The sequence below is a fragment of the Trachypithecus francoisi genome, unplaced genomic scaffold (assembly GCF_009764315.1).
Source record: "Trachypithecus francoisi isolate TF-2019V2 unplaced genomic scaffold, Tfra_2.0 Lachesis_group14, whole genome shotgun sequence".
Lineage (NCBI taxonomy): Eukaryota > Metazoa > Chordata > Mammalia > Primates > Cercopithecidae > Trachypithecus > Trachypithecus francoisi.
The window spans coordinates 43,553,266-43,580,060 of record NW_022681459.1 but is presented as its reverse complement, the minus strand read 5'-3'; the positions used below and the strand labels follow the sequence as shown (position 1 = coordinate 43,580,060).

The 26,795-nt window shown below is 50.6% G+C and overlaps 1 protein-coding gene across 3 annotated transcripts in view; it reads right to left on the bottom strand.

The window, feature by feature from the left end:
• SGSM1 (small G protein signaling modulator 1) overlaps positions 1-26,334 on the bottom strand; it is a 124,871-nt gene extending 98,537 nt beyond the window's left edge. For 2 of the 3 annotated variants that reach the window (XM_033233041.1, XM_033233042.1), the window contains exons 1-2: positions 26,192-26,334; positions 26,077-26,120 (exon numbers count right to left, since the gene is read on the bottom strand). In XM_033233041.1, coding sequence (XP_033088932.1) covers positions 26,077-26,120; positions 26,192-26,210 — 63 coding nt within the window. In that variant the 5' untranslated portion in view covers positions 26,211-26,334. The remainder of the gene's footprint in view (positions 1-26,076; positions 26,121-26,191) is intronic. The other variant, XR_004442343.1, reaches the window with a different exon arrangement.
• Positions 26,335-26,795: the final 461 nt, after the last annotated feature.

Below are 26,795 nucleotides of genomic sequence, written 5' to 3'. Positions count from 1 at the left end.
AGAAGAAGAGGAAATTTAGACAGACACAAAGGGAAGATCATCTGAAGATCAGGGAGAAGATGGCCACCTAGGAGCCAAGGAGTGGGGCTTAGATCAGATCCTTCCCTCACGGAGCTCAGAAGGAACCAGTCCTGTAGACACCTTGATCTTGGACTTCCATCTCCAGAACTGTGAGAAAATCAGTTTATGTCATTCAAGCTGCCCATTCCGTGTACTGTTAGGGCAGCCTTAGTGAAGTAACAGATCTACTGAGAGCACCACCATTACCATCATCTTCATCATTCTCATCATCTTCATCACCTCTCCCTCTGACCAAGCCCTTCTCGTGTGCCAGACTCAGCTAACAGATGGCGTCTAGGTTTGATCTGTATTATTCGCTCATTATGCCCTCTCCACAGTGCTGTGAGGACAGATTTTATTTCATACATAGTTCTCAGATGATGAGACCGAGGGGCAGAAAGACTAAGGAAAGATGAAGTAACACGCCCAAGGTCATATAGTGAATAGTGGGCAGAAACGGAAGCTAAACCCACGCTCCTGACTGCACCTCTAGAAGCTTCACCCAATGACTATCTCTGAAAATAACACTAACCCTCTTATTTATATGTAGCTGGCACTTGCCACACATACCCTGTGAGTGCACAGAATCCTGATAACATATGCCCCAGGGAGTCAGTATCACTAAAGCTCAGGGACCTTGGTTACTATGTGCCCAAAATCATCAACAAATCTGAGGTTTAAACTCTGGTCAATCTGACTCTAAGGGAAGCCTCTTCCCACCATACACTGCCCCACATCTAGGAGTCAGATGAGCTAATTCATCAAATCTCCAAACCCCAGGACTGTGTTGGATAGCTGCGGGAGTGCCTGCACTAACACAGCCACGGGCTGAGTCAGGGAGCCGGGAATCCGGGAGGCCTCCCCACAGACGGCTGTTGCCCTGACACTCTGGGCCTCCTCTCCAGGACTCAGTGATACAACACAGAACAAACAGTCTCTTCCCCTTCCTCTGTCTAACCACTGCACCTGGAGGTTAACAACACTGATGTGTTTATTCTTCATTTCAGTGCACGCTAGGTTGGGGCGTTGGGGACTTCTGCTTCTCTGTATTACAGGATGGCCTGGTCAAGAAAAATTGAGGTGCAGACGCTGGCTGTTGGCAAAGCCACAGGCAGGTGTCTCCACTGGGGGCCTGTGTGCTCAAAGGATATCAAGAAGGCTTTTTGGTTTGGAATTGAGGGAAGGAGTATGGGGTACAGGGGCCATGGGAACCAAGGATGGGAAGAGAGGGCAGTGGAGGGGCATGAGAAGGCCCTGACTGCCTCCCAGGTCCTTGGCCAAGTTTGGCTGATGAGGTAGTTGCTGCCTTGCACCACCCAGATCCCATCAGAACTGTCAAAGACCCTCAGCTGTCAGCCCCACGGGGGACAGGACATTGCCTCAGGTGTCCAGAGAGCCTCTTCCAAGGTCTCGCTTCTTCCCATGAGGCACACATCCAATGACTGCTGCATGTGGGGTATAAACCTCCAGCCACTTTGCCCCAACTCAGGACAACTCAGAAGGGCCATCCCAGCTCCCCTTGGAACTCCCTGAAGGGCTGGCCAAGGCTTCCCCTGAGGCTGCATCATGGCCTGACTTCTCCCTCTGCGTCTCCTGCTTGCTTCGCTCCACCTCCTGGTGTTGATCCTAAGAGCACCTCCTCCTAACCCACCTGCACGCTGACGTCCATCTCCACCAAGGACCACTAACAGCATGAACCCATCTGGGCCAAGTCAATAGAGACAAGCCGCAAATGGTGCAATGCCCGCAAATTCAGCCACAGAGGATGCAAAAGCCTAGCCCCTCTAATCAGGGCTGTGATACTGGGTGCAAGGTGTGGAAAGCCTCAGGGAAGGAATCACAGCCCTGTCCGGGAGGGGCTTTTAGTGCAGTAAGCCAGAAGGTCAGATGAGATAAGAGGTTCAGGGAAAGTGCTATGCAGTAGTAGCACAGCTGCTCACTCATGAGCCAGCAGCATCAGCATCACCTAGGACTGGCAGGAAATGCAAATGCTAACCCTAACCACCTTCCCCAACTGCTGGAGGCGTTTCCCAAGCCGGCCCAGGGATTCTCATGTGCGCTCAAATTTCACTCGAGTTCAAGCGAAAGGAAAAGGAGAGAGGGAGAGTGAAACAACACTGAGAAAAGAAGGGTGGGAGTGGATAGAAAACCAGCTACCTCAAGCTTCCTTAAGGAAGGGACTTGGCAGCCACAGCTCTTGTTTGGGGACCCTCTCCATACACCTAGCCCTCTTCTGATAACCTCTCCCTCCTGCCCCTTCAGACCCAGGAGTGGTGATGGTTCCTGGTTCCCACTCTTAACAGCCACGGGGCGCTACATCCTTCCTTGTGGACTCCCAGCATCCTTCCTCCCACCACCTTAGTCAACAGCCTCTTTATTAAATTTGCCTTAATGTACTCGGTTTGGGGGAGCCATCTGTTTCCTGTTGCCACCATGACGGTTTTCACACACTGTCTCAAGTCCAAATGCTGTAGAGTGGAAAAGGTTGTCCACTTACAGCTGTGGATCTTGAAATTCAGAGAGGTTAAGCTCCTCTCCTGAGGTCACACAGCCAGGAAGCTGGCTGCAAACCTCTTACCTTGGGAATGGATCTGGAGCTGCTGATAAGGGTGCATGTAGTTTTCAGCCTGAGGGACGGGCTGGGATAAGTGAGGACCTCTCCCACCTTTGCTACCCAGTACTGGCTGTATCTCCCCAGAAGTCTGATATCCCAGCTATCTGCTAGAATATCTCCCCAGGAGTTAATGACAAGCTGACAGCCTAAGGCCAGGAGATGAAATTGAAAAGGCTGGTAATTAGCAAGGAGGGTAACAGGTTATTACCCTTGAACACTGCAGAAAAGGGCATTGTCTCCATGCAGGAAAAGAGGAGGCTGCACACTCCTCCGAACCCATCATGGGGCACAGACCAGACTGTGGACAGGGGAAGAGGTCCAGGCAGCCCTGGAAGGAAGAGCTGGAATTCAGCTCACTCTTTCCCCATTCCAGGCTCTTAGACATGGGCTTGGGCTTGATCCACTTTGAAGGCTGACAGATGCCAGGGAGTCTGGGGTGGTCCTGAGGCAGTGGTGGTCAGGGATCACTGTGGCCTGTGTGCAGGAACTTTATGGTGGTGAAGCTCACTATTGACTTTTTTTAGGCACTCACTATGCTCCAGGAACTGTGTGTAACCACAACAACCCTGATGATGTAAGTCCCCAAATTATTCCATTTTAGAGATGGTGAAACTAAGGCACAGATTTTTTTTCCCCCCCACATAATCTGCCCTAGGTTACTCAAAGGTGGCAGGAGTCAGACCCAGGGCCCTTGTTCTAATGAACACCTTGTCTCACAGCAGAAGCTGGAGGAGGCTATTTTGAATCAAATGATAAAGAGAATATTTACTTGAACACGTTCCTTTAAAAAAAAAAATTTAAGTTCAAGGGTACATGTGCAGGTTTGTTATACAGGTAAACATGTCACGTGGGTTTGTTGTACAGATTATTTCATCATCCAGGTACTAAGCCTATTAGCCAAGTTATTTTTTCTGCTCCTCCCACCTTCCACCCTCCGATAGGCCCCAGTGTCTGCTGCTCCCCTCTTTGTGTCCATGTGTTCTCATCACTTAGCTCCCATTTATAAGTGAAAACGTCATATTTGTTTTTCTGTTTTGCAGTAGTTAGATAAGGATAATGGCCTCCACCTTTGTTCACGTTCCTGAGAAGGATATGATCTCATTTTTTTTTTTTTTTTTTTGAGACGGAGTCTTGCTCTGTCGCCCAGGCTGGAGTGCAGTGGTGCGATCTCAGTTCACTGCAAGCTCCACCTCCCGGGTTCACGCCATTTTCCTGCCTCAGTTTCCTAAGTAGCTGGGACTACAGGCGGCCACCACCATGCCCAGCTACTTTTTTTGTATTTTTAGTAGAGACAGGGTTTCATCGTGTTAGCCAGCATGGTCTCGATCTCCTGACCTTGTGATCCGCCTGCCTCAGCCTCCTAAAGTGCTGGGATTAGAGGCGTGAGCCACTGCGCCCGACTGATCTCATTCTTTTTTGTGGCCGCATAGTATTCCATGGTGTATATGTACCACATTTTCTTTATCTGGTCTACCATTGATGGGCATTTAAGTTGATTCCATGCCTTTGTTATTGTGAATAGTGCTGCAGTGAACATTGGCGTGCATGTGTCTTTATGACAGAATGATTTCTACTCCTTTGGGTATATACCCAGTAATGGGATTGCTGGATCGAATGGTATTTGTCTTTAGGTCTTTGAGGAACTGTTGCTGTCTTCCACAATGACTGAACTAATTTACACTCCCACCAAAAGTGTATAAACTTTCCCTTTTCTCTGCAACCTTGGCCATTCTGACTGATGTGAGATGGTAGCTCACTGTGGTTTGATTTCCATTTCTCCAATGATCAGGGATGTTGAGCCTTTTTTCATATGGTTGTTGGCCGCATGTATATTTTCTTTTGAGAAGTATCTGTTCATGTCATTTGCCCCCTTTTTAATGAGGTTTTTTTCCCTTGCAAATTTAAGTTCCTTACTTGAACATACTTTATGTGCCAGGTGCTTTTATAGAATTCTTATTTAATCCTCAAAAGAGCATTATTACTCCATTTTAAAGGTATATAAACTGAGGCTCAAGGAGTTTATGCAATTTTCCCCAGGGTCACACAGCCAGGAAAGGGCACTGCTGGAACTCAAACTAGGCCTCTCTGATGGCCTGCCTTATAGTCCTGCCTCCAGTCCCGCCCAGAACTGGGGCATCTGAAAATCAAGGTGCTAGGAAACCCGTGAGAAGGGATTCCTCGGCTTCTCTGAACTTGAGGACCAAAAGAAACACCGCATTGGGAGTTAGCAGACCTGGGGTGCCCGACGAGACTGCACCAATCACACCCAAAGGGGGTCTTTCAGGAGATGCGGGTCCACAAATGTCCAGGTGGTCAGGAGGCTTTTATCCCTCCGCAGCATCCATTCTAAGGGGTGCTCCAACATTTGCTTGCATTCCTCCAATGATGGGGAGCTCATTCCTTTTGGAACCAGTAAATCAGCATAAAGGACAGGGTGCAGGAGGCAGCTGAGAGAGGCTGAGAGCCCAGTATGTGGAGTCACTGACTTGGGGTCGAATCCTCGGCTACTCACTCTATGTGTGATGTTGGGCAAGTTTCCAACCTCATGTGGATGTCTGTAAAGTGAGGTGGGTGGTAACCAGCACCCCTCCCTCTTAGGGGTAAGGTGAGAGGCCTGAATGAGATCCTGGAGATGGTGCCTGACACACAGCAGGGATTCTCCAAATGATAGAGGAGCCTGAGACGACACGGACTACCCAGGAGATGCCCATGGGCGTCAGGTGAACGGCCGGCTGCTGAGGCATCCTTCAGCTCAGTGCCACCTTCCCTGGGCTTCCCACCTCCTGGCTAGTCGGGACCTAGCTGGCCTCTGAGGCTGCAGCCCAGCCCCGTCCCTCCACATCATGCCTCTGAGCACCTGCCCAACCACCTCCAGCCCCACCCTGCAACCATTCAGAAACCAGCCCCGCCCTCCCTCCCTCTCTCCACCTGCAAATATTTAAACAGCATAAAAACAGGATTAATCTCAGGAGGGACTCGGGGCAATGAGCGCTAACTCCAGGCAGGGAAACCCAGGGCGATCTGTGAGGCAGGAAGGGAGACTTCTGGGTCTCCTGGGCCTGCCCTGTCTTCTCCAGTCCTCTCACCTGCCACCTGCCCACACCCAGGTACCCTCTGCTGCCCACCTTGAGTCCTGCCAGGTTCCACATTAACTTTGCTACTCGTCCCTGCCTCCCCACACTGGGCTGACTTTACTCCTCTGAACCCCAGATGAGACTCACATGCCCCAGGGTGCAGAGCTGTCATAAAGATTGCAGAAAATAGAGGCAGAGCCTCAAACAGGACCCAGCACACAGCCGGTACCAGATCAAGGGAGGCACTCTAGGCAGGGGGGAGGGGGGACTGGGGGGGAGCAGGGAGGGGGTAAAAATAAAAACAGGTCAGTCTCCAGCTCTGCCATTTGCTGGGTGACCTCGGGCCTCAGTTTCCTCATCTGTGAAATGGGGATGGTACCTGCATCACCTCATAGGACTGCTGTGCGAGGATGCCATGAGCAAAACATACACAGCACTTGAACAGGGCCGGGCACACCATGAGGGCTGGAGTCGGGGTAGCCCCCAGAAAGCCACGTCCTCACTCCATTCTGTAGTCGGCTCCAATATCTCCCCCTTGGAGAGCCTCCCTGATCACCTTGTCTAAAACAGGGCCTCACACCTGCCATCGCTACCCTTTTCCTCTGCTGCATACTCTTACTTAGGACTCATGCACTTGACTTCTCTTTATACATCTCTGGGCTCATTCATTTAGCCTCCATCTCTCCCATGAAGAGCTTCAGCCCCTAGGACAGTGTCTGGCCACACAGCAGGAGATCAGGAAATGCTGACGATTGGATCAATCGGGCTACATTAGCAACACTAACACCAGCAGCTGATGCTTACAGCTAGGTTCCAGGCAGTGTCCTAAGCCCCCTTGGCTCTAGATCCCACTGATACGTGTTTAAAACTGGGATCAATAAACTTTTCCTGTAAAGGGTTGGGTAGCAAATGTTTTAAGGTTTGGGGTAGGACTGCCTGATACATTACAGGATGCCCAGTTAAATGTCAATTTCAGATAAACAAGGAATAATCTTTTGTGTACAGGTATGCGCCAAATATTATATGGATTATTGAGTCTCTGAAATTCAAATTTAAACAAGGCATTCTGAATTTTTATTTGCCACATCTGGCAAATTATTTTTATTTGTTAAATTTCTATTTGCCAAAACTGGCAAACCTATTTTCAGGCCACATACAATCTATCCCATGGTATCTTTTGTTTCTACAACCTTTAAAAATGTAAAGGGTGGGTACAAACAGGTGGGATTTGGCCCACAGACACCCCTGGTTTAAAGCACCCAGCACAGTGCTTGTGGCACACAGTAGGTCTAAATAAAAATCACCCAGGCCAGCTGTCCCATGCTCCTCCGAGGCCTGCTGACTCAGAGCGTCCCACCTTTACTCCCCACCTGGGGTCTCTGGTGGTTGAGGTGGGGTACCACGCAGGTGGGGTGAGGACCACTGAGCTAGCACCCACTTATGACCCGGGCTTCCTGACGCTCACCTCCGGAGGAAACTGGCAGTGGAGAGGATGGTTAAATTGGGATACCTGGAGGGCTCTGCAGGGTGGCTTTAAAAATAACTCACAGGCTGGCCACGGTGCCTCACGCCTGTAATTCCAACACTTTGGGAGGTTGAGGTGGGTGGATCACCTGAACTCAGGAGTTCAAGACCAGCCTGGCCAATATGGTAAAACCCCGTCTCTACTAAAAATACAAAAATTAGCCAGGTGTGGTGGCACGCACCTGTAATCCCAGCTACTAGGGAGACTGAGACAGGAGAATCGCTTGAACCCAGGAGGCAGAGGTTGGGGTGAGCTGAGATCACCCTACTGCACTCCGGCCTGGGTGACAGAGCGAGATTCTGTCTCAAAAAAAAAAAAAAAAAACAGAAAAAAACCATAAATAATAAAAATAACTCAGTATATGGGCAAAGTGGGGAGAAGAGGGGGTGACTCACAGGTCCCTCAACAACCACTGGAGCAATAGAGCCAGCGGAGGACAGGCTGTGCCACTCTGCCACTCTCACAGGCACCTGGGACTCTCAGGACGAGAAGCATGAACCAGCATCTCCAGCCCTGCCTGGACCACTGACCCTCAGCCCTGGTCTCCAAAGGTGGCACTAAGTGCTCACTTCCGTACCATTGCTCACGTGCTGCCTTCTGCCAGATGCCCCTCCCCAAATGCTCCAGCTGGCTAGCTGCAACTCAGGCTTCAAGCTTCCGCCAAGGTGTCACCTCCTCCTGGAAGCCTTCCCCAAAAGCCACACTCCCCATCCCGTAAGCTGGGGCAAGTGTGCCTCCTCCACGTCCCATTAACATCTCCTCTGCAAATATCACAGGAACCAAAACTGTCGTTCATGTACTCAATTTCTCCAGTGCTCCTGTGAGTCAGGCTCCGGGGAGCAAGCAGACATGGTCCCTGTCCTTGCAGGCCTTACAGTCCAGGGAGATGGAAAGATATAAACGGAATCACAAAATGGGCAAATCGTTACAAAGTGAGACCAGTTCTCTGCACCTTGGTTCTAGGAGAATAACAAAGAAACCAGAACTGACAGGGTGGTGGGGAAGGTCAGGGAGGCCTTCCTGAAGGTGGTGATGGCTCAAGATGTGAAGAACAAATATAAATTAACTCTCTGGGTCTCAGTTTCTCCCACTGTAAAGGAGAGAAAAAAATCGCCTGTGACTGCCCCCACATAGCCACCGTGGAGCTCAAAGGAAGGAAGAGATGTAAGGACATTGTATCAGGGAGAAACAGTCTATGGAAAGAGCTGGCGGCTTTTAATTTTTAAATCTATCAGGGTGAGGCACACAGAAGGTGACAGTTGGGAGGGGCTGGAATGGGGCTGGTGATGGTGATGGGGTGGAGACAGGAGTATTTTGGGAAGCTCCAAAGCACAGACACAAACAGACTTGGGGTGTGGGGAGGGGGAGAGACGGTGCCGCAGCCCTGCAAGCTGTGTCTGGTTCTACGCTGTGGCCAAACCTTCCTTCCCTGCTGAATCCTGTCTCCTTCCCTCCCCACACCCTGGGCTCCGGTCACACATGCCATTCCTTCTGTGTGACCCAGATGACTCCCACCTCCTGGTCCTTGCCCATGCAGTCCCCTCCACTTGATATCCTCACCCATTCCTAGCTCTGTTTCCAGCTCTGGAAAAATCCCGCAATCCTACAGGGCCAAGTCACGTGCCCCTCTCCACATCCCTTTCTGAGCCCAGCAGTCCACGCAGGTTGCCCTCTTCTGAGCTCCTAGAGTAATACCTGCTGCATCAGGCTCTGGAATCAGACTCCCAGAATTCCAATCCCAGCTTATCCATGCATGATCTTGGGTAAATCCTGTCCCTTCTCTGAGCCTCAGCTTTCCCATCTGTGAAATGGGTGATATCAGCACCTGCCTCACTGGCGTTAAGATAATACATTTATTTATTTAAGTATATTTTTAGGGATAGTGTGTTGCCCAGGCTGGAGTACAGTTATGCGATCATGGCTTGCGGTAGCCTCGAACTCCTGGGCTCAAACAATCCTCCTGTGTCAGCCTCCTGAGTAGCTGGGACTACAGGTACACACCATCATGCCTAGCTAATTTTTTTAAATGTTGCCCAGGCTGGTTTTGAACTCCTGACCTCAAGTGATCCACCCGCCTCAGCCTCCCAAAGTGCTGGGATTACAGGCATGAGCCACTGTGTCCAGCCAAGACAATATATTTAAAACATTTGGCATAATAGCTGCTGCATGTTCAGTGTTTTATACATTTGTTTTAAGTTGTCACGGCCAGCATTTATTTATAAAATGTTGTTTACTGATTGCCTGGCGCCATGCCTTGGAGTATGATCTCATCTAATCTCCATAGTATTTCTGTGAAATGGGTACAATTACCCTCTTTACTTTACAGATGAGGAAACTGAGTTCTGGTCAGATGAAATGACTTGCCCGAGAGCACAAGGCTTGGAAATGGCAGGGCAAGATTCAAACCCAGGACTGTCCTTCCTGCACTGAGCCTGGCACACAGTAGGTTTGTTCATTCATTCAAGAGACACCTATGGGTGTTTTTCACAACTGGGTGCTTTACACATTTAAGCCCAGAGATTCACGAGCATTGTAGGTGTCATTGTTATCATCCCCATTTTCCCAATAACACAGCCATCCTGGGAGAGGCAAACACCATCAGACCTGTGAGGAGGCTGGGACTGAAATCAAAGTCTCGTGTTCTGGAGCCCCACATTGCAATGAAGACCCCAGTAGCAGGGCGACCAATGCACCTGCTCCCTTAGCCCTCTGAAGCCGAACATCACAGTCACAGTCAACTTGCTGCTCCCAGAGCCAGGGGACAGCGGCACCTGCCAGCTCCACCTCTGCCTTTGGCTATCATTTTTCACAGTACACCTCTCCCTGCATGCCCAGCACCACCTGGCACCCTCTCTGCTCCACATCAGCTCCCCAAGAGGAATCATGGTGACAAAAAGAAATGTTCTATCTTAAATGTCTTTTACTAAGTGAAAGAAGCCAATCTGAAAAGGCTATGTACCATGCAATTCCAATAAGATAACATCCTGGAAGAGGTAAAACTACGGAGATGTGAAAAGATCGGGGGCTGCCAGGGGTTGGGAAGAAAAGAGAGATGAGGCCGGGCGCGGTGGCTCAAGCCTGTAATCCCAGCACTTTGGGAGGCCGAGGCGGGCGGATCACGAGGTCAGGAGATCGAGACCCTCCTGGCTAACACGGTGAAACCCCGTCTCTACTAAAAATACAAAAAACTAGCCGGGCGCGGTGGCGGGCGCCTGTAGTCCCAGCTACTCAGGAGGCTGAGGCGGGAGAATGGCGGGAACCCGGGAGGCGGAGCTTGCAGTGAGCCGAGATCGTGCCGCCACTGCACTCCAGCCTGGGCGACACAGCGAGACTCCGTCTCAAAAAAAAAAAAAAAAAAAAAAAAGAAAAGAGAGATGAACAGGTAGAGCATGGGAGGTCTGCAAGGCAGTGGAAACATTCTCCACATGACACTGTGGTGGCGGATGCATGCCATCAGACATTTGTCCAAACCCACAGAACGCACAGCACCAAGAGTGAACCCCAATGTCAACTGCAGACTCTGGGGGATAAGCGTCCATATGGGTTCATTAACCCTAACAAAAGTACCACTCTGGCTAAGGACGTTGACAGTGTGGGAGGCTACACGTTTGGAAGGGTTGAGGATATATGGGAAATCTCTGCACCTTCTGCTCAACTTTTCTGAGAACCTAAAACTGGTCTAATAAGACTTTAATAAGTCTTAAATACAGACTTCGTGGAGGGGGAAATAAGAAACCAATGTCCTTTCCTCACACTGTCAAGTCATGGAAGATGTTAGCAGGGATCTCGACTTTCAGCAGACAGGCTAAGCGCCTCCTTCGCAAAGGGATCCCCTGTGCCTGCAGTCCACCACGACCTGCAATGGGCTTTGGAGCTTTTGTAGAGAAGGTGTCTGGTGGTGTCAGCTCAGAAATCTTCCCTGCCACCTCCCCAGGGGGACATTCAGGGGAACACTCTGTCTCTGGCCTGTCTCCCATCTCTCTCCTCCTCACTTCCTGCTCCCTTGCCTTCCTCCAATGCTGCACGTTCCTCCCTGCCTCAGTGCCTCTGCTCCTGCCATTCCCTCTGCCATTCCTAGTTCTCTACACAGCCTCTTCTTTTCATCATCAAGATATTAACTCAGGCTGGGAGTGGTGGCTCACGCCTGTAATCCCAGAACTTCAGGAGGCCAAGGAGGGTGGATCACCTGAGGTCAGGAGTTCGAGACCAGCCTGACTAACGTGGTCAAACCCCATCTCTACTAAAAATACAAAAATTAGCTGGGCATGATGGCAGGTACCTGTAATCCCGGCTACTCGGGAGGCTGAGGCAGGAGAATCGCTTGAACCCAGGAGGTGGAGATTGCAGTGAATCGAGATCACGCCATTGCACTCCAGCCTGGGTGATAAAGTGAAACTCCATCAAGAAAGGAAAAAGGAAAACAGAAAGGAAAGGAAAGAAAAGAAAGAAAAGGATATGAGATCAAATGCCACCTTCTCAGAGAGGCCTACCATGACTGCCCAGGTAAGCTGCTGCCTACCCAACTCACTCCAGCCTTTCTCCCCACTGCATTGCTGTTTTCTCATCCATTTCTGAATTCATCGCATTTCTTCATCTGTTTGCATGGTCATTATCCACCTCTGCCCTCTAGGTTGAAGGTAGGGATCTCACCTGTTGTGCTCACTGCTGTCTCCCCCGTGCCCAGCAGAGAGCCTGGCATACAGTAGGTGCCTAGCAAATGCGGGTGAATGCATCAAAGTTTCCTGTCCTGGACCCCTCTCACAGGCAGTTTCAGGACAGATGTGCCCCTGCCATTCCTGCCCACACCCTTCCATCTTTCCTGTCACTTCCCACACAGCATAGATAACAAAAACAAAGCCACACAGGGGTGGCCTACAGCCCTGGTCATGGGAGAAGTGGGAGTGGGGAGGGCGGAATGAAAAACGATAGAGCCTGTGGACCTTTAGAGTATTAGAAAAATTCTTCCTCCAATTCCTCGCCACATAACCTGCCCTAAATGTGGTTATTGAGGCTTACGGAAGAAGCAAACACCACTAACTTGGCTGCTGCCAGCCTGGCCCCAGTTAATCGTTTACTGGCTTGCTATAAATAGGCACCAGCATTGTTCTGTGACAGTGTGAGGGCCGGCCAACCTGGCTGGGGTTCCTACAAATGAGCCTCCCCTTATCACCGTGCCCAGGTTCCTCAGACTCTCCTTGACCAGAAGGCTCCCCCTGGGCCTGATTCCAAGGCATTCTCCCAAGGACATCCTTGTATAAAGGTCCTTCAGGCTGCCACGCCCATGCACAGGAGAGGATGGAGCTGTGAAGATACTCCCCGGCCTCCTTCCATCCCCAGAGAAGACTGCCTGCACGTTTTCCATTCCCAGCCCACACCCTGGAGACTGGCCAGCCTCCTCCTGGGTGCCTGCCCACTGCTTGCGTCTGGTTTCCCTGGCAGCACCCCCATCTCCACAGACCCAGGGGCCTCATGGATGAGGAAGATACACGCAGACTCGAAGCCCACCCAAGATCCTTGGAAGACGGCCAAACTTGGGGGCGTGGAGGGGAAGGTGGTTTGGGCAGCTGCAGAAAATGGAAAAGGAAATTCCCAAATGGTTGCTTAAAACACACACAGGTACATCAGACAGTACTTATTATCTTTCTGGAGAAGAACTAACCACCTCCACCTGACCTTAGAAGGAGGAGCAATCCAATAAGTGTGTCTAACACACTGGTTTCAAAACCTGTCTCCGGCCGGGCGTGGTGGCTCAAGCCTGTAATCCCAGCACTTTGGGAGGCCGAGACGGGCGGATCACGAAGTCAGGAGATCGAGACCATCCTGGCTAACACCGTGAAACCCCGTCTCTACTAAAAAAAAAAAAAAAAAAAAAACTAGCCGGGCGAGGTGGCGGGCGCCTGCAGTCCCAGCTACTCGGGAGGCTGAGGCAGGAGAATGGCGTAAACCCGGGAGGCGGAGCTTGCAGTGAGCTGAGATCTGGCCACTGCACTCCAGCCTGGGCGACAGAGCGAGACTCCATCTCAACAACAACAAAAAAAACAACAAAAACAAAACCTGTCTCCACCTCTTACCAGCTGTGTGACCTTGGGCAAGTCACTTCACTTCTCTGTGCTGTAATTTACAGTATTTATCTGTAAAATGGGATAATAAATAGAGGCAGAGGGCCTCAAACAGGACCCAGCACACAGCCGATGCCAGATCAAGGGAGGCACTCTGGGTAAGTAAAACCACGAACAGGTCAATCTCTGCTATTTCCTGGATGACCTCGGGCCTCAGTTCCCTCATCTGTTCCCTCTGATGGTTTTGGGGTTTGCTTTCTTTATTTTATTTTATTTTTATTTTATTTTATTTTTTTGAGACAGAGTCTCGCTCTATTGCCCAGGCTGGGGTGCAGTGGCTGATCTCGGCTCACTGCAACCTCCGTCTCCCGGGTTCATGCCATTCTCCTGCCTCGGCCTCCCGAGTAGCTGGGATTACAGGTGCCTGCCACCACGTCCGGCTAATTTTTTGTATTTTTAGTAGAGATGGGGTTTCACCGTGTTAACCAGGATGGTCTCGATCTCCTGACCTTGTGATCCACCCGCCTCGGCCTCCTAAAGTGCTGGGATTACAGGCGTGAGCCACCACGCCCGGCCTGGTTTGCTTTCTTTTGACATTATATACACTAATGCATACAAAGTGCATAGCATACTGTCTGGAACAGGATAGGCTTTTTGGGAAACCCTCTATACCTGTGCTGTCCCACATGTTATCATCAGCCATACGTGGCTATTGAGTACTTGAAATGTGGCTAGTGTGACTGAGGAATTGCATTTTAAATTAAATTTAAATTTCACTTGATTGAAATGTAGATAAGCACTTATGACTCATGGCTAACATACTGGGACAAGGCAGGCCTGGACAAAGTAGGTGCCCAATAAATGCTAATTGTAATTATTACTGGGGTTGTGATTATTATTCTATTTTATTTTATTTTTGAGATGGAGTCTCACTGTCACCCAGGCTGGAGTACAGTGGCAAGATCTCCGCTCACTGCAAGCTCCACCTCCCGGGTTCACACCATTCTCCTGCCTCAGCCTCCTGAGTAGCTGGGCCTACAGGCACCTGCCACCACGCCCGGCTAAGTTTTTGCATTTTTTAACAGAGACAGGGTTTCACCGTGTTAGCCAGGATGGTCTCGATCTCTTGACCTCATGATCCTCCCGCCTCAGCCTCCCAAAATGCTTGGATTACAGGTGTATGCCACTGCGCCAGGCTGATTATTGTTATTTTTATTAGAAAGCTATTATTATTGGAACTGGTGTAGAAACTAAGAGGTACGAGTTCATTTCTAGGCACAGTGAGGACAGGAAACTGTATTGCAATAATCTCTGTATCACACTAGGACAGTTCCTGCAGGGGGTTACAGACGTTTTGGCATATCCCTCTAAAATTCATATTTCAAAATCCTAATCCCCGGGCCCGGCATGGTGGCTCACACCTGTAATCCCGGCACTCTGGGAGGCCAAGGCAGGTGGATCACCTGAGGTCAGAAGTTCGAGACCAGCCTGATCAACAAAGTGAAACCCCATCTCTACTAAAAATACAAAAATCGGCCGGGCGCGGTGGCTCAAGCCTGTAATCCCAGCACTTTGGGAGGCCGAGACGGGCGGATCACGAGGTCAGGAGATCGAGACCATCCTGGCTAACACGGTGAAACCCCGTCTCTACTAAAAATACAAAAAAAAACTAGCCGGGCGAGGTGGCGGGCGCCTGTAATCCCAGCTACTCGGGAGGCTGAGGCAGGAGAATGGCGTAAACCCGGGAGGCGGAGCTTGCAGTGAGCTGAGATCTGGCCACTGCACTCCAGTCCGGGCAACAGAGCGAGACTCTGCCTCAAAAAAAAAAAAAAAAAAATACAAAAATCAGCTGGGCGTGGTGGCAGGCACCTGTAGTCCCACCTACTCACAAGGCTAAGGCAGGAGAATTGCTTGAACCCAGGAGGCGGAGGTTGCCGTGAGCCAAGATCACACCACTGCACTCCAGCCTGGGCAACGGAGCAAGACTCCATCTCTAAATAAATAAACAAATAAAATCCTAATCCCCAAAGTGGTGGTATTAGGAGGAAGAGCTTTTGGGAGGTAATTAAGTCATGAGGGTGACTCTTGGATGAGATTAGTGCTGTTTTGTTTTTTCTTTTTTTTTGAGACAGAGTCTTGCTCTGTCGTCCAAGCTGGAGTGCAATGGCATGATCTCGGCTCACTGCTACCTCTGCCTCCCGGGTTCAAGCGATTCTCCTGCCTCAGCCTCCTGAGTAGCTGGGATTAAAGCCCACCACCACACCTGGCTAATTTTTGTATTTTTAGCAGAGACAGGGTTTCACCATGTTGGCCAGGCTGGTCTCCAACTCCTGGCCTCGGATGATCCACCTGCCTCAGCCTCCCAAAGTGCTGGGATTATAGGCGTGAGCCATTGTGCCCAGCCGGGATTTGTGCTCTTATAAAAGAGAACCCAAAGACTTCTCTCACCCCTTTCCACCATGAGGACATGGTAAGTCTGCAGTGAAAGAGGGCCCTCACCAGATACCAACCACGCTGCCACCCTGATCTCAGACTTCTAGCCACTAGAACTGTGAGAATTCCTGTTGTTTAGAAGCTACCCAGTCACGGTACTTCATTATACCAGCACCAACCAAGATATAGGGTGATGCTGAACTGTATTTGGGTATTTGGATTGTGGATTCCTTAAAGGGCCTGACAAAAGCTGAGGATACTCACGGCCAGGCGCGGTGGCTCACGCTTATAATCCCAGCATTTTGGGAGGCTGAGGCGGCCAGATCACGACGTCAGTAGTTCGAGACAATCCTGAACAACATGGTGAAACCCTGTTTCTACTAAAAACACAAAAATTAACCGGGTGTGGTGGCATGCGCCTGTAACTCCAGCTACTCAGAAGATTGAGGCAGGAGAATCGTTTGAACCCAGGAGGCAGAGGTTGCAGTGAGCTGAGATTGTGCCACTGCACTCCAGCCTGAGCAAGAGCGAGACTCCATCTCAAAAAAAAAACTAAAAAAATCAATTTTTTATCTTCACTTTCTCTTTTCATTTTATTTTTATATGTTTATTATCATTCTAGCTAGTTTTATCAGGGTTTATCTGACTTGAAATGGATGGAGGATGGAGCTGGCTAACAAACCCTACTCTGCTGTTTCTCAGCTCTGTAGTCCTGGTTCAGTTTCTTAGCCTCTCTGAGTATCAATTTCCTTGTCAGTAAAGAGCAGTTGCCACTTGTACTTCTCTGTAGGAAGGTTGTTTTGTGGATTAAATGAGAGACAGCAAAGCACTTACAGCAATATTTGGTAAATGGTAGTTGCTACAATTCTAATTTACTAAGTAAGCATAATTTACCAAATAATAATAATTAAAGAGGAATTCATTTAATGCCCCAAGTATCCCATAGAACTAATGTTTATGGTTTCTTTTGAATAAACATAGAAACTGATCCTCCCAGTTTTAAAACTTTAGAAAGTTACATTTGTCTTATCTGAGTTCCTTTCTCAGGAAACCAAACATCGGGCCTCCCCCAAGGAATTGAAACTTACCAGATCATTGCATCTGGACAAACAGATCAACACCCCTCACCCACCATGACTGCCTAAGCCACCACCTGCTTCCTGTTGACCAACTCCTTTTCCTTACCCCTCTCTAATTCCAGTCTTCTTGCATGCACTTACATTTCCTCCCTACTATATAAACCTCTGAGTTTAGTTGGTCAGAAGATAGATGTGAGCCTGACCTCCCATCTCCTCTGCTGCAGCACCCTATTAAAAGACTTCTTCTTGGGTAATACTTATCTCAGTGATCGGCCTTCTGTGTGGCCAGCAGCAGGACCTAGGCCGAAACGAAACCCTGGCATTTTGGTAACATCACCAAGTCTCTTGAATTCTCAGGGCTTCAGCTATCCATTTTCTCAATGAGGCCTTACTGCAAAAGGAACTGTTACTGTTCTTTGTAAATAACCTACAATCTGAGTTCCTGCAAAATTGTGCAAAGAGAAAACATAGAAATATATTCATCTCATCTTCTATATCACTAAGTGAAAGAAAAATACACTGCCCCACATCTGAGTTTAGCATTCTTAGCCCCCTTGCCCAGGGGTGCACAGCAACTAAGTACAGGGCCAGGAAAGTCACCAGGGCTCTGAGCTCCTTAGGCTGAGGGACTGTCTCCAGGAACTGATGGGCAGCCAGCCCCAGAGGGAAGACCCAGCTGCCCTCCCCAGGATGGTGATGCAGCCAGCCAAGACTCAGCCCGCTAGAGGTCTTGTCCTTTTGGATCGCAAGAGAGATCTCTTCTGACTCATTGCATAGCACTGCCCTGGGGGCTGCAGCACCCCCACGTCCGGGCTTACCTAGAGACAGCAAGATCCTGCGCTGAGGGCATCTGTAAGTTCAGATGCGACCAGAAAGGGCAGCAAAGTGTCCTTCTGGGACTGAGTCCATCTTACTCCCAAAAGGGTGAGCCATGCGGTGTGCCTGGCCCCTCCATAACCATGCGGTGTGCCTGGCCCCTCCATAAATACTGCCAACTGCCTGACAGTGACAGCATAGTGGTAGCTGAGGCCCTTGCTGTTTGACACACGAGGAAATGAATGTCAAAGAGGTTCATGCAGCTACTAAATGGCAGGGCCACAATTTGAACATAGGGCAGTCTGGTTCCAAAATGTGGCCTTCTCCCTGACCCCACGCTCTCAGTGGAGCTTGGAACCCTGTGTGGGTTTTGCTGGTTTTAGCTTCAGAGTGATACAGAGGAGGACGGTGCAGCCAGACCCCTTGCTGTACCAATGACAATCTCTGTGACCTTAGGGCGAATTCCTTGTCATCTCTGTGCCTTGAGTTCCTCATCCATAAAAGAGGGGGTGTTATCTATTTTGTGGGGGATCAATAATTAAATGAAGTCATCGATATAAAATGCTCAGTATATGCTAGTTTTGTGTGTGTGGTTTTTTGTTTGTTTGTTTTTTAAATCTTTATCCCATTAGAATGGTGTTAGTTAAGCCCTGGTTTTCCTTGAGTGAACCGAAGGCACTCCAAAAGTCTTACCAGCTACTTAGTTTTAATTAGTCTTAAATAAATACTTGGCAAATTCAGAATGGAAAAAACAAAGATTTGGCTCTCAGGGAGTGACGCTGGCCAAATTAGATGAGTTGAGGTTCTTGGAATCCTGGAGCTGTCCAACCTCGTCCACTTAGAAAGCAGGAAAATGAGATCTTGAGAAGGGACCTGTGAGAAGCCACACTCATTGTTGGGGTCAGAACTGGAACAAGGACAGGAGGTCTCTTCACTTCCCATCCTGGGCTCTGCAGACAGCAACTGGGGGCCCTTAAGGGTGACCAAAATGCCCTTTCCTACCAGCCAGCCAGCAACAAATGCTACCACCAGCTCCTGGAGCACCTCATGAGGTGGCTGGGGGAGGCCCAGCCATATGGTACAAGCGACACGGCCAAGCAAGCCAGGGGCCCTCCTGCCAGCCTCACCACGTCGAACCAAGGTGCCTAAGCTGCCACAGATGCTCATCACTAGCAAAAGCTCCCAGAAGCCAGGTTGCCAGACCTGAAAAAGCATCAAAACGCTTCAGGTGGATATGGCTGCATTATTCATGAAGAGCGTTTCTGCCCTCTTAAGCCAGCAAACACGACATACGCAAGCTGATGTGAGTCAATCCTGCCAGCATCAGAGAACCCCAAAATAGCCCACCTGGCATTCCTGCATTCATTCAAGCACACGCATTTTTGGAGTCTCTCCTTGGCACAGTGGGGCGAGTAGTGGGTGGGGGGCTGTGATTCCAGCCCAAGAATGGAAAGCTCAGCAAAGGCAGACATTTCCTGTCTTATCTGATGATCTGGTGTCTTTGCTTTCTCTCGACTTGTCCCCAAACCTTGCCTGTTCCTTTCCTGCTCAAAATATTCCCATGGCTCCTATCTCACCCAGAGTCAAAGCCAAAGCCTTCAACGGACAAGGTCTTGAACAATCAGCCTCCTGCTCTCTCAAACCTCATCTCTACTCTTGTTTTCTTCACTCCAAGCCTCACTGGCCTCCCAGCTGGTCTGTTCCCAACTCACAGCCTCTGCATAAGCTGTTCCCTCTGCCAGGCACACATTTCCTGCAGATGTCGACACTGCTCCCCTTCCTTCCTTCAGGTCTCGCTCAAACGCCATCCCATCAGTGAGGCCATCCCTGACCACCTCCTCTGGCCTTTCCCATCCCTCTCCAGCTGTTATTTTCCTTGGAGCCCTTGTTACCTTTAATATATATTTATCGTTTTCTCTATATGCTCTTCTGCCACTATACTGTACACTGAATGAGGGCATATGAGCAGCGACTTTGCTTTCCTCACTTCTCAGTCTGCAGCTTCTAGAACAGGGCCTGGCACATAGTGGATGCTCGACTAATATTTGTGTAAGGAAGAAAGAAGGAAGGAGGGAGGCAGGGAAGGAGGGAGGCAGGGAGGGAGGGAGGCAGGGAGGGAAGGAAGTGGGGGAGAAAGAAAATAACAGAGGGAGGGAGAAAGTTTTCTTCTAAGAGCTGGCAGAAACTGTCTATCCTGGTCCGTGCTATTAGATGAAACTTCCTGAAGTACAATCCTAAGCAAAGTCCTCCCTTGCTCATAAATCTTCTATAGCTCCCCATTATCCATTGTGGGAAGTTCAAATGTCAAATGTCACAGCCTGGCACGTACAGCCCTGCACAAGCTGGAACTAATGGACCTTTCCTGTCCCATTTCCTTCCCCAGCATTTGCCTGAAGCCAAGCTGTGCTTTCAGGGACTTTTCTGAAGCTCATAGCTCCCCACCACTGCTCACTGTAAGCCAAGGTCATGAGGCCACCTCTCCAGATCTCGGCAATGTGAGGTTTGAACCCTGACTTCCCTACGGACTGACTGTGGGACCTCAAAGCGAGCTGCATAGCACCTCTCTGCCTCCAGTTCATCGATCATGGAAAGAGATGATGATTCTCTCCTTTATGAGGAGTGAAGGGGATAATGCTCAGAAAGTTCACGGCACAGTGCCCAGCACAGAGGAAGCCGGAAGCCCCCAGCAAACAGCTAGGAAATTAGGAATGCGTATTTTTTTTTTTTTTTTTTTTTTTTGAGACAGAGTCTCGCTCTGTCGCCCAGGCTGGAGGTGCATTTACGCCATCTCAGCTCCCTGCAACCACACTCCACCTCCTGGGTTCAAGTGATTCTCCAGCCTCAGTATCCTGAGTAGCTGGGATTACAGGCGCATGCTACCACACCCGGCTAATTTTTGTATTTTTAGTAGAGGTGAGGTTTCACCATGTTGGCCAGGCTGGTCTTAAACTCCTGATCTCAAGTGATCCACTTGGCTTGGCCTCCCAAAGTGCTGTTACAAGCGTGAGCCACCACACCCAGTCATAATTTTTTTTTCTTTTTTTTTTGAGACAGGGTCTTCCTGTTGCCTTGGCTGGGGTGCAGTGATGTGATCACACCTCACTGCAGCCTCAACTTCCTGGGCTCAAGGGATCCTCCTGCCTCAGCCTCTCAAATAGCTGCGACTACAGGCATGCACTACAATGCTCGGCTATTTTTATTTTCTGTAGAGATGTGGATCTTGCTATGTTGCCCAGGCTGGTCCCAAATTCCAAGCCCAAAGTGATCATCCCATCTTGGCCTCTCAAAGTGCTGGGATTGCAAGCATGAGCCACCGTGCCCGGTCAGGAATTACTAGTGTTATTATATAGTCCATTCTCTCTCCTATGGCCTAAGTCCATTTTACAGGTGAGAAACTGAGGCATTCTGAGGACGTTTTCCCAAAATGACATGGCTAGGGAGCCAAGACTTCGTTCACTGCCCCTGCCCACCCCTGCCCCAGCTTTGGACTCCAAGTATGCATCCAAGACAATCTAAAAGCAGTGAGAATGAGTTGTTCAAGAATAGGACATTCGTATCAGACCGGCCTAGAGAAGGGAAGGGCGTGGTGGTGCAGGATGGGTAGGGTCAGCAGGGAGCAAGTTTTCTTGCCCTAACAGCGTTGTCATTCTGGGCTGGCCACTTCTTTGTGCTGCTAGTGGTGGTGGGCTGAGGGGGTGTCTTGTGTACTGCAGGAATGTGAGTAGCATCCCTGGCCTCTTCCCACTAGATGCCGGTAGCACCCCCAACTGTGACAACCAAAAATGTTTCCAGACATTGCCAAATGTCCCCTGGAGTAGGGTTGCCAGATTTAGCAATACACACTCATACTGAAAACTTACTCACTGTTTATCTGAAAGTCAGATTTAACTGGACGACCTGGTATTTATCTAGGAACCCAACCTAGGGACGGAGAGAAAACTGCTCCCCTTCATTAAGAACCACTGGGTTCCAGTAAAACTGCGGAGTTCCCATGGTAACATCAATTGCTTCTCTCGCTTTCCTCCAACCTTCTTAGCAAGTCCTGCCTTCCTCTCCCATCTCATCGCCCCTAACCCAGAGGCTGGAAGACTCAGTTCTCCAAACAGGCTCTGTTCAGCAGCTGTGATGAGGGCTCCATAATTACAGCCCTTCCACCAGCTCCAGTCTGCAGAGCTAAATGTAGCTTCCCCTCCAAGACCTGCCTCATCTCCCTGTCTCCTTCCTGGGGTCTCATCTGCCTGCCACCAGCCCCTGCATTCTCCCCTCCAATTAAGAGGCTTTCTAGCCCCAGCCCAGAGGCAGGAAAACAAGGCAGTTAGTCACTTTGCTTCCATTATCAACTGGCATCACATGGCTGGCTCCTTTAATGGCAGTTGTCATGGCAACGGGAAGCCAGTCCCTGCTCACTTCGGGAACCAAAACAAAATTAAGGGTTGGCAGGGAGGGTAAAGGAAGTCAGGAAGGAGCCAAGACAGAGCTGGTGAGATTTAACTGGAGGAAATCATGCAGAGGCCACCCTGTTTGCAGCTGAGGCCACCTTGTTTCCAGCTTTCTCTTGGTGGCACTGAGGACAGAGGAAAAAAAAAAGGATGCTTACCCTGGAGCAGCTCAGGCTAACGTGATGGGTGTTCTCGCAGGGTTTATCCTGCCAGCTGAATCATTTTCATCCCCATTATGAATAAACGGAAACCCACACACTGATAAAGGTAAAGACAGATCTTGTCCCAGATCGTCCAGTGAGCAGGCCATCAATTTCAGCTCCATCACCTTCTTTCCCTGTTCTCCATGTCCTCCCCATTCCTTTCCCCCTTGCTTTTGCGATAAGACCCTATGTTCTGCCTTCTCTGCATCTGCACCTTTCTCCTTTCTGTCTGCTCTGGTCACTTCGGTTCCTTCAAATTCAGTGTTCCCTGCAGCCACAAAGCTTCTGCATGTACAAAACCCTCTGCCAGGAATGGTTTTTCTTAGTGTCTCTCAACCCCCCCCTCCCCATCTTCAACGGAAAGTCCTACTCATCTTACACCTGTCTTCTCAAACATCACATCCTGGGCCCCTGCACATGGTCCGTTGTCCGTTTTGGATTCTTGCAGCCCCGGGTGCCTCTCCTTCACATCTCTGTGCAGAGCCTGTCATTATCCTTGTAATTGTGATAAAGTATCTGTGGGAGTGTGTATCCTCCACTGCAAGCAAGGTCAGCCCCAGGAGGACAGGGACAGGGCCTATCTACAAGGGGCCTGTCCTTGCTATATCCACAGAACCTAGCCCAGGGTCTGACACACAGCCCTTAGTAAATAAACGCATCTGGAATTGGAATCCAGCTCTAGTTGAGCCCGAAGTTCCTTCTTGACCTGCCTAATGGGTGCTGGGTCCTACTGGTTCTCCAGGTCTGCACTGGACAGTTTCCAGCTCCCAGCCTTTGTCGGCCCCTTGGTGGCTGCAGTGGCTCTGGCAAACCTTGCAGAGCTGCCCAGAGATGTCAATTATTAAGGCACCCCTTCTAGAAAGAAGGCTGGAAAAACAGATATACACACAGAAGACAGATATACACACAAGACACATGTAGATACGTGTACACACAATGCAGTCTCTGGGTGAGGCTGTGACAGGCAGAGATGTGGCTCCTCTGAACCCAAAGAGTGGGGAGGAGGACCTGATTTGACTCTCAGATTTCTAGGCAAAGAGCTTTCCCTTCTATTCCACTGGAGACTGGTTCTCTGACACTGAGAGAGATGCCCCTGCAAAGGGGTAAGCAAAGGAAGGAAAGGACAGGAGAGACATGCTTTGGGGGGAACCGAGTTGTCATGTTCTTAGGGTACCTATGCTAAATAGGAACTCAAAGACAGAAGACCGGAACCTGTTCCCCCACACTGGTTTTGTGTCCTTGAAATGCCATTTATTGTCTCTGGGCCACAGTGTTCTCATCCGTACCGTAGAAACTGTACTACCCACACATTCTGTCCAGGTGTGGTACCGTGTAGATTTGGATGAGCATGTTTGTGGGATGGGAGGGTAAGAGTGTGGCTCTGACATCAAAAAGACCTGGGGGGTAAGTCCCAACTCAGCCCCATCTTGGCTGGGTGCTCTTGGGCAAGTTATTCCCCGTCTCTGAGCCCAAGACCCAAACTAGACTGACACGGATCGGACCTTAAAGGACACTGGTACTAATGCATCCTTCTGCAGATGGAGAAACTGAGTCCTAGAGAGGAGAAGGGACCTGTGCAGTAAACTGGAGAAGATGGTAGCTGAGCTTGGACCTGGGCCTCAGCCAGAGCCTTCCCTAGATGTTTTACTGGTGTTCTCTTCTGCCTGCAGCCCCTTCCCCAATTCAACCAAATATTGCCTTAAAAACAAAGCTACCTCAGGCAAAAACATCTTGGGGGCACATATTACATGTAAGTCTGGTTAAACCATGAACAAAAAGACAGCAGGTGCTTTGTAAGGTACATGCCCCTTCCCTGAAATAGTCACAAGAATGTTGGTCTGAGTTCTGTTGAAAAGAGGTTCTAAGCCAGACACAGTGGCTCACGCCTGTAATCCCAGCACTTTGGGAGGCCAAGGCGGGCGGATCACGAGGTCAGGAAATCGAGACCATCCTGGCTAACACAGTGAAACCCAGTCTCCACTAAAAAAAAAAAAAAAAAGTAAAATTAGCCAGGCGTGGTGGTGGGCGCCTGTAGTCCCAGCTACTCGGGAGGCTGAGGCAGAAGAATGGCGTGAACCCGGGAGGCAGAGTTTGCAGTAAGCGGAGACTGCACCACTGCACTCCATCCTGGGCCACAGAGCGAGATGCTGTCTCAGGAAAAAAAAAAAAAGAGGTTCTAGACAGACCTCCCTTGGAGTACCCATAGGAGTCTATACAAAGGCTGAGCTGAAAACTTCTGGACCTTTCTGAGGGATCCAATGTATTTTGCATGTCTCATTCGAAAATGCTAGAATGTGCCAACCAGCCCTGGAGCTCATTCTTTAAACAAAATAGGACATGCCACACACAGACACACACACACACACAGACACATACTCATGCTCCCCGAGGAGGGAGGGGCAGCAACAGGTCCAAGCCTCCAGGCTGCCCTTGGTGGCTGTCTGCCACTGTGCAGGGAAGGAGGGGTCATCAGTGATGCTTGATGCTGCCACCTCAGCCGACACCCCCAACACACATACACATGCACACGCGCGCGCACACACACACGCACTGAAAGCCAGGCCCAGAAACCAGGCCAGCCCACAAGGTCTGCTGCCATGCAAGGCCTTGGGCTAAGTGCTCATAAGGTTAAAAAGTGACAAAGACACAGCAGCAATGGGGTCTGAGGCTGAAGAATGGGGAGGGCAACACACAGACACACGCACACACACGGCGTCACAGCCCTAGTTATTCACACAGACTCATACATCACATGCCACACACCCACTCAAGATACACACGCACAGTCACAGCATCACTCATTCACACAGACTCATGCACCACACAATACACACACATAGACCCACTCTCACAAAAACAGATACACAGACACACATAGATATGTGTACACACAATGCAAAGAGATACACTTAGGTATCTCCAGACAGACACACAGACATTCTCATATGCACATACTCATAGCCACAGGTCCTCACACACGCAGGCGTACACACCAGAGCACAGAGTCCAGGCATGGAAATGCTACCCCAGGCCCCAAGGACTACAAATTCTCCCTGTCTACGGGGTTCTGGGAGGTCTTTGGTCATGAGCCCTTAAAGATTAGACTGGGCCCCTGTGCTGACCCCAGGGAGAGTGGAGGGGCAGAGAAATGGCAGAACCTCTCTAATTCTCACCCTCTGAGTGTGTGGGGTGGGGGGTGAAGGGACCCCTACTGACAGGTGAGCAGCTCACTGACCCGGGACTCTCAGGGAAGGAGTCCCCTGGCTCCTGGAGGTGGCTCCAAGGACTGAGAATTTGGGGGCTGGGGAGGGAGGCTTTATTTTCCCTCTACCTTTTCCCGAAGGGTGCCCCACCTTCGGCAGCCCCATCAGGGCCCCTCCCCCAGCACCCCCTGTGGGGGGTCCCCCCAGCAGCTTGTCTCTCTTGGAAGATCCCCTTCCTGAACAGCACCCACCTGCTTGCTCCTCCACAACCGGAGGTTCTACTGGGACACATCCAGGTGGGCCCTACACCTGGAGGGGCCTCACGCTGCATCCGCCCCCGCACAAAGCCTCAAATGGGCCAAAGGCCTCCCCATGCCTATGCCGACCCCCAAACTCCCTCGCTGCGCCTCCTGCCCTGCGGGAGGTCAATGCCTACCCAGGTGAGTCCCACACCTGGTCTGGCCGCCCCCCACCGCCAGAGGCCACCCTTCCACGGAGGCTCTTTTCCCGTTTGGCTGTGCTGCCCTCTGCCTTGGGGAATCCTGCCCAGCGCCCCCACCCCGGCACCCACCTCCTTCTTGACGGTGCGTAGAAGCCTCTGTCGGGTCTCCGCCTCTGTCAGCCAAAGGTGGGTGCGGGGGCCGGGCGCTGCCCGCCCGCCGCCACCGTGTCCCGCAGCCCCTTACCCGCGAGGACCGAGGCCATGGCTCCTAGCGCTGGGTTCCGAGTCCCGGGAGGCGGTGGCGGTGGCGGTGGCGGCGGTGGTGGCGGCGGTGGTTCCTCGGGCCTCGGCGCTGCTGCTGCAGCCGCGGCGGGGCGGGGCCGAGCGCTGAGTGACGGCCGGAGGGCGCCCGACGTCAGGACCCGAGGCGGCCGCCCCACCCCTTCGGAGAGCCACTGCGCGGCTGGGCGGTCGGGTCGGCTGCGCCAGGAGCCTTCGCGCCAAGCACGCACGCTCGCTCCCGCGCACCCAGCGCCCAAGCCTCTCAGACTCCCCCACTTTCAACGCCAGCGCTCATGTCCCTCCCTGTTCCCTGGGGCGAGGAAGGAAAGCGTCCTTCCTGAACCCTCCTCTGTGGGCCAGGCTCCAGGAAGTCGCAGGAAATGGTGGGAATACTACGGACATTCTCCAAGCCTCAGTTTTCTCATCTTTAAAATGGGTATAATGTGGTATAAAATGGATATCATGGGTCTCAAAACGATCTGAGACTTAAGTGGGATATTGGATGTGAAGCCCTTAATACAGACCCAAGGGGAAAGGCCAGCGAGCATAAATGCTTGCCATTGTTA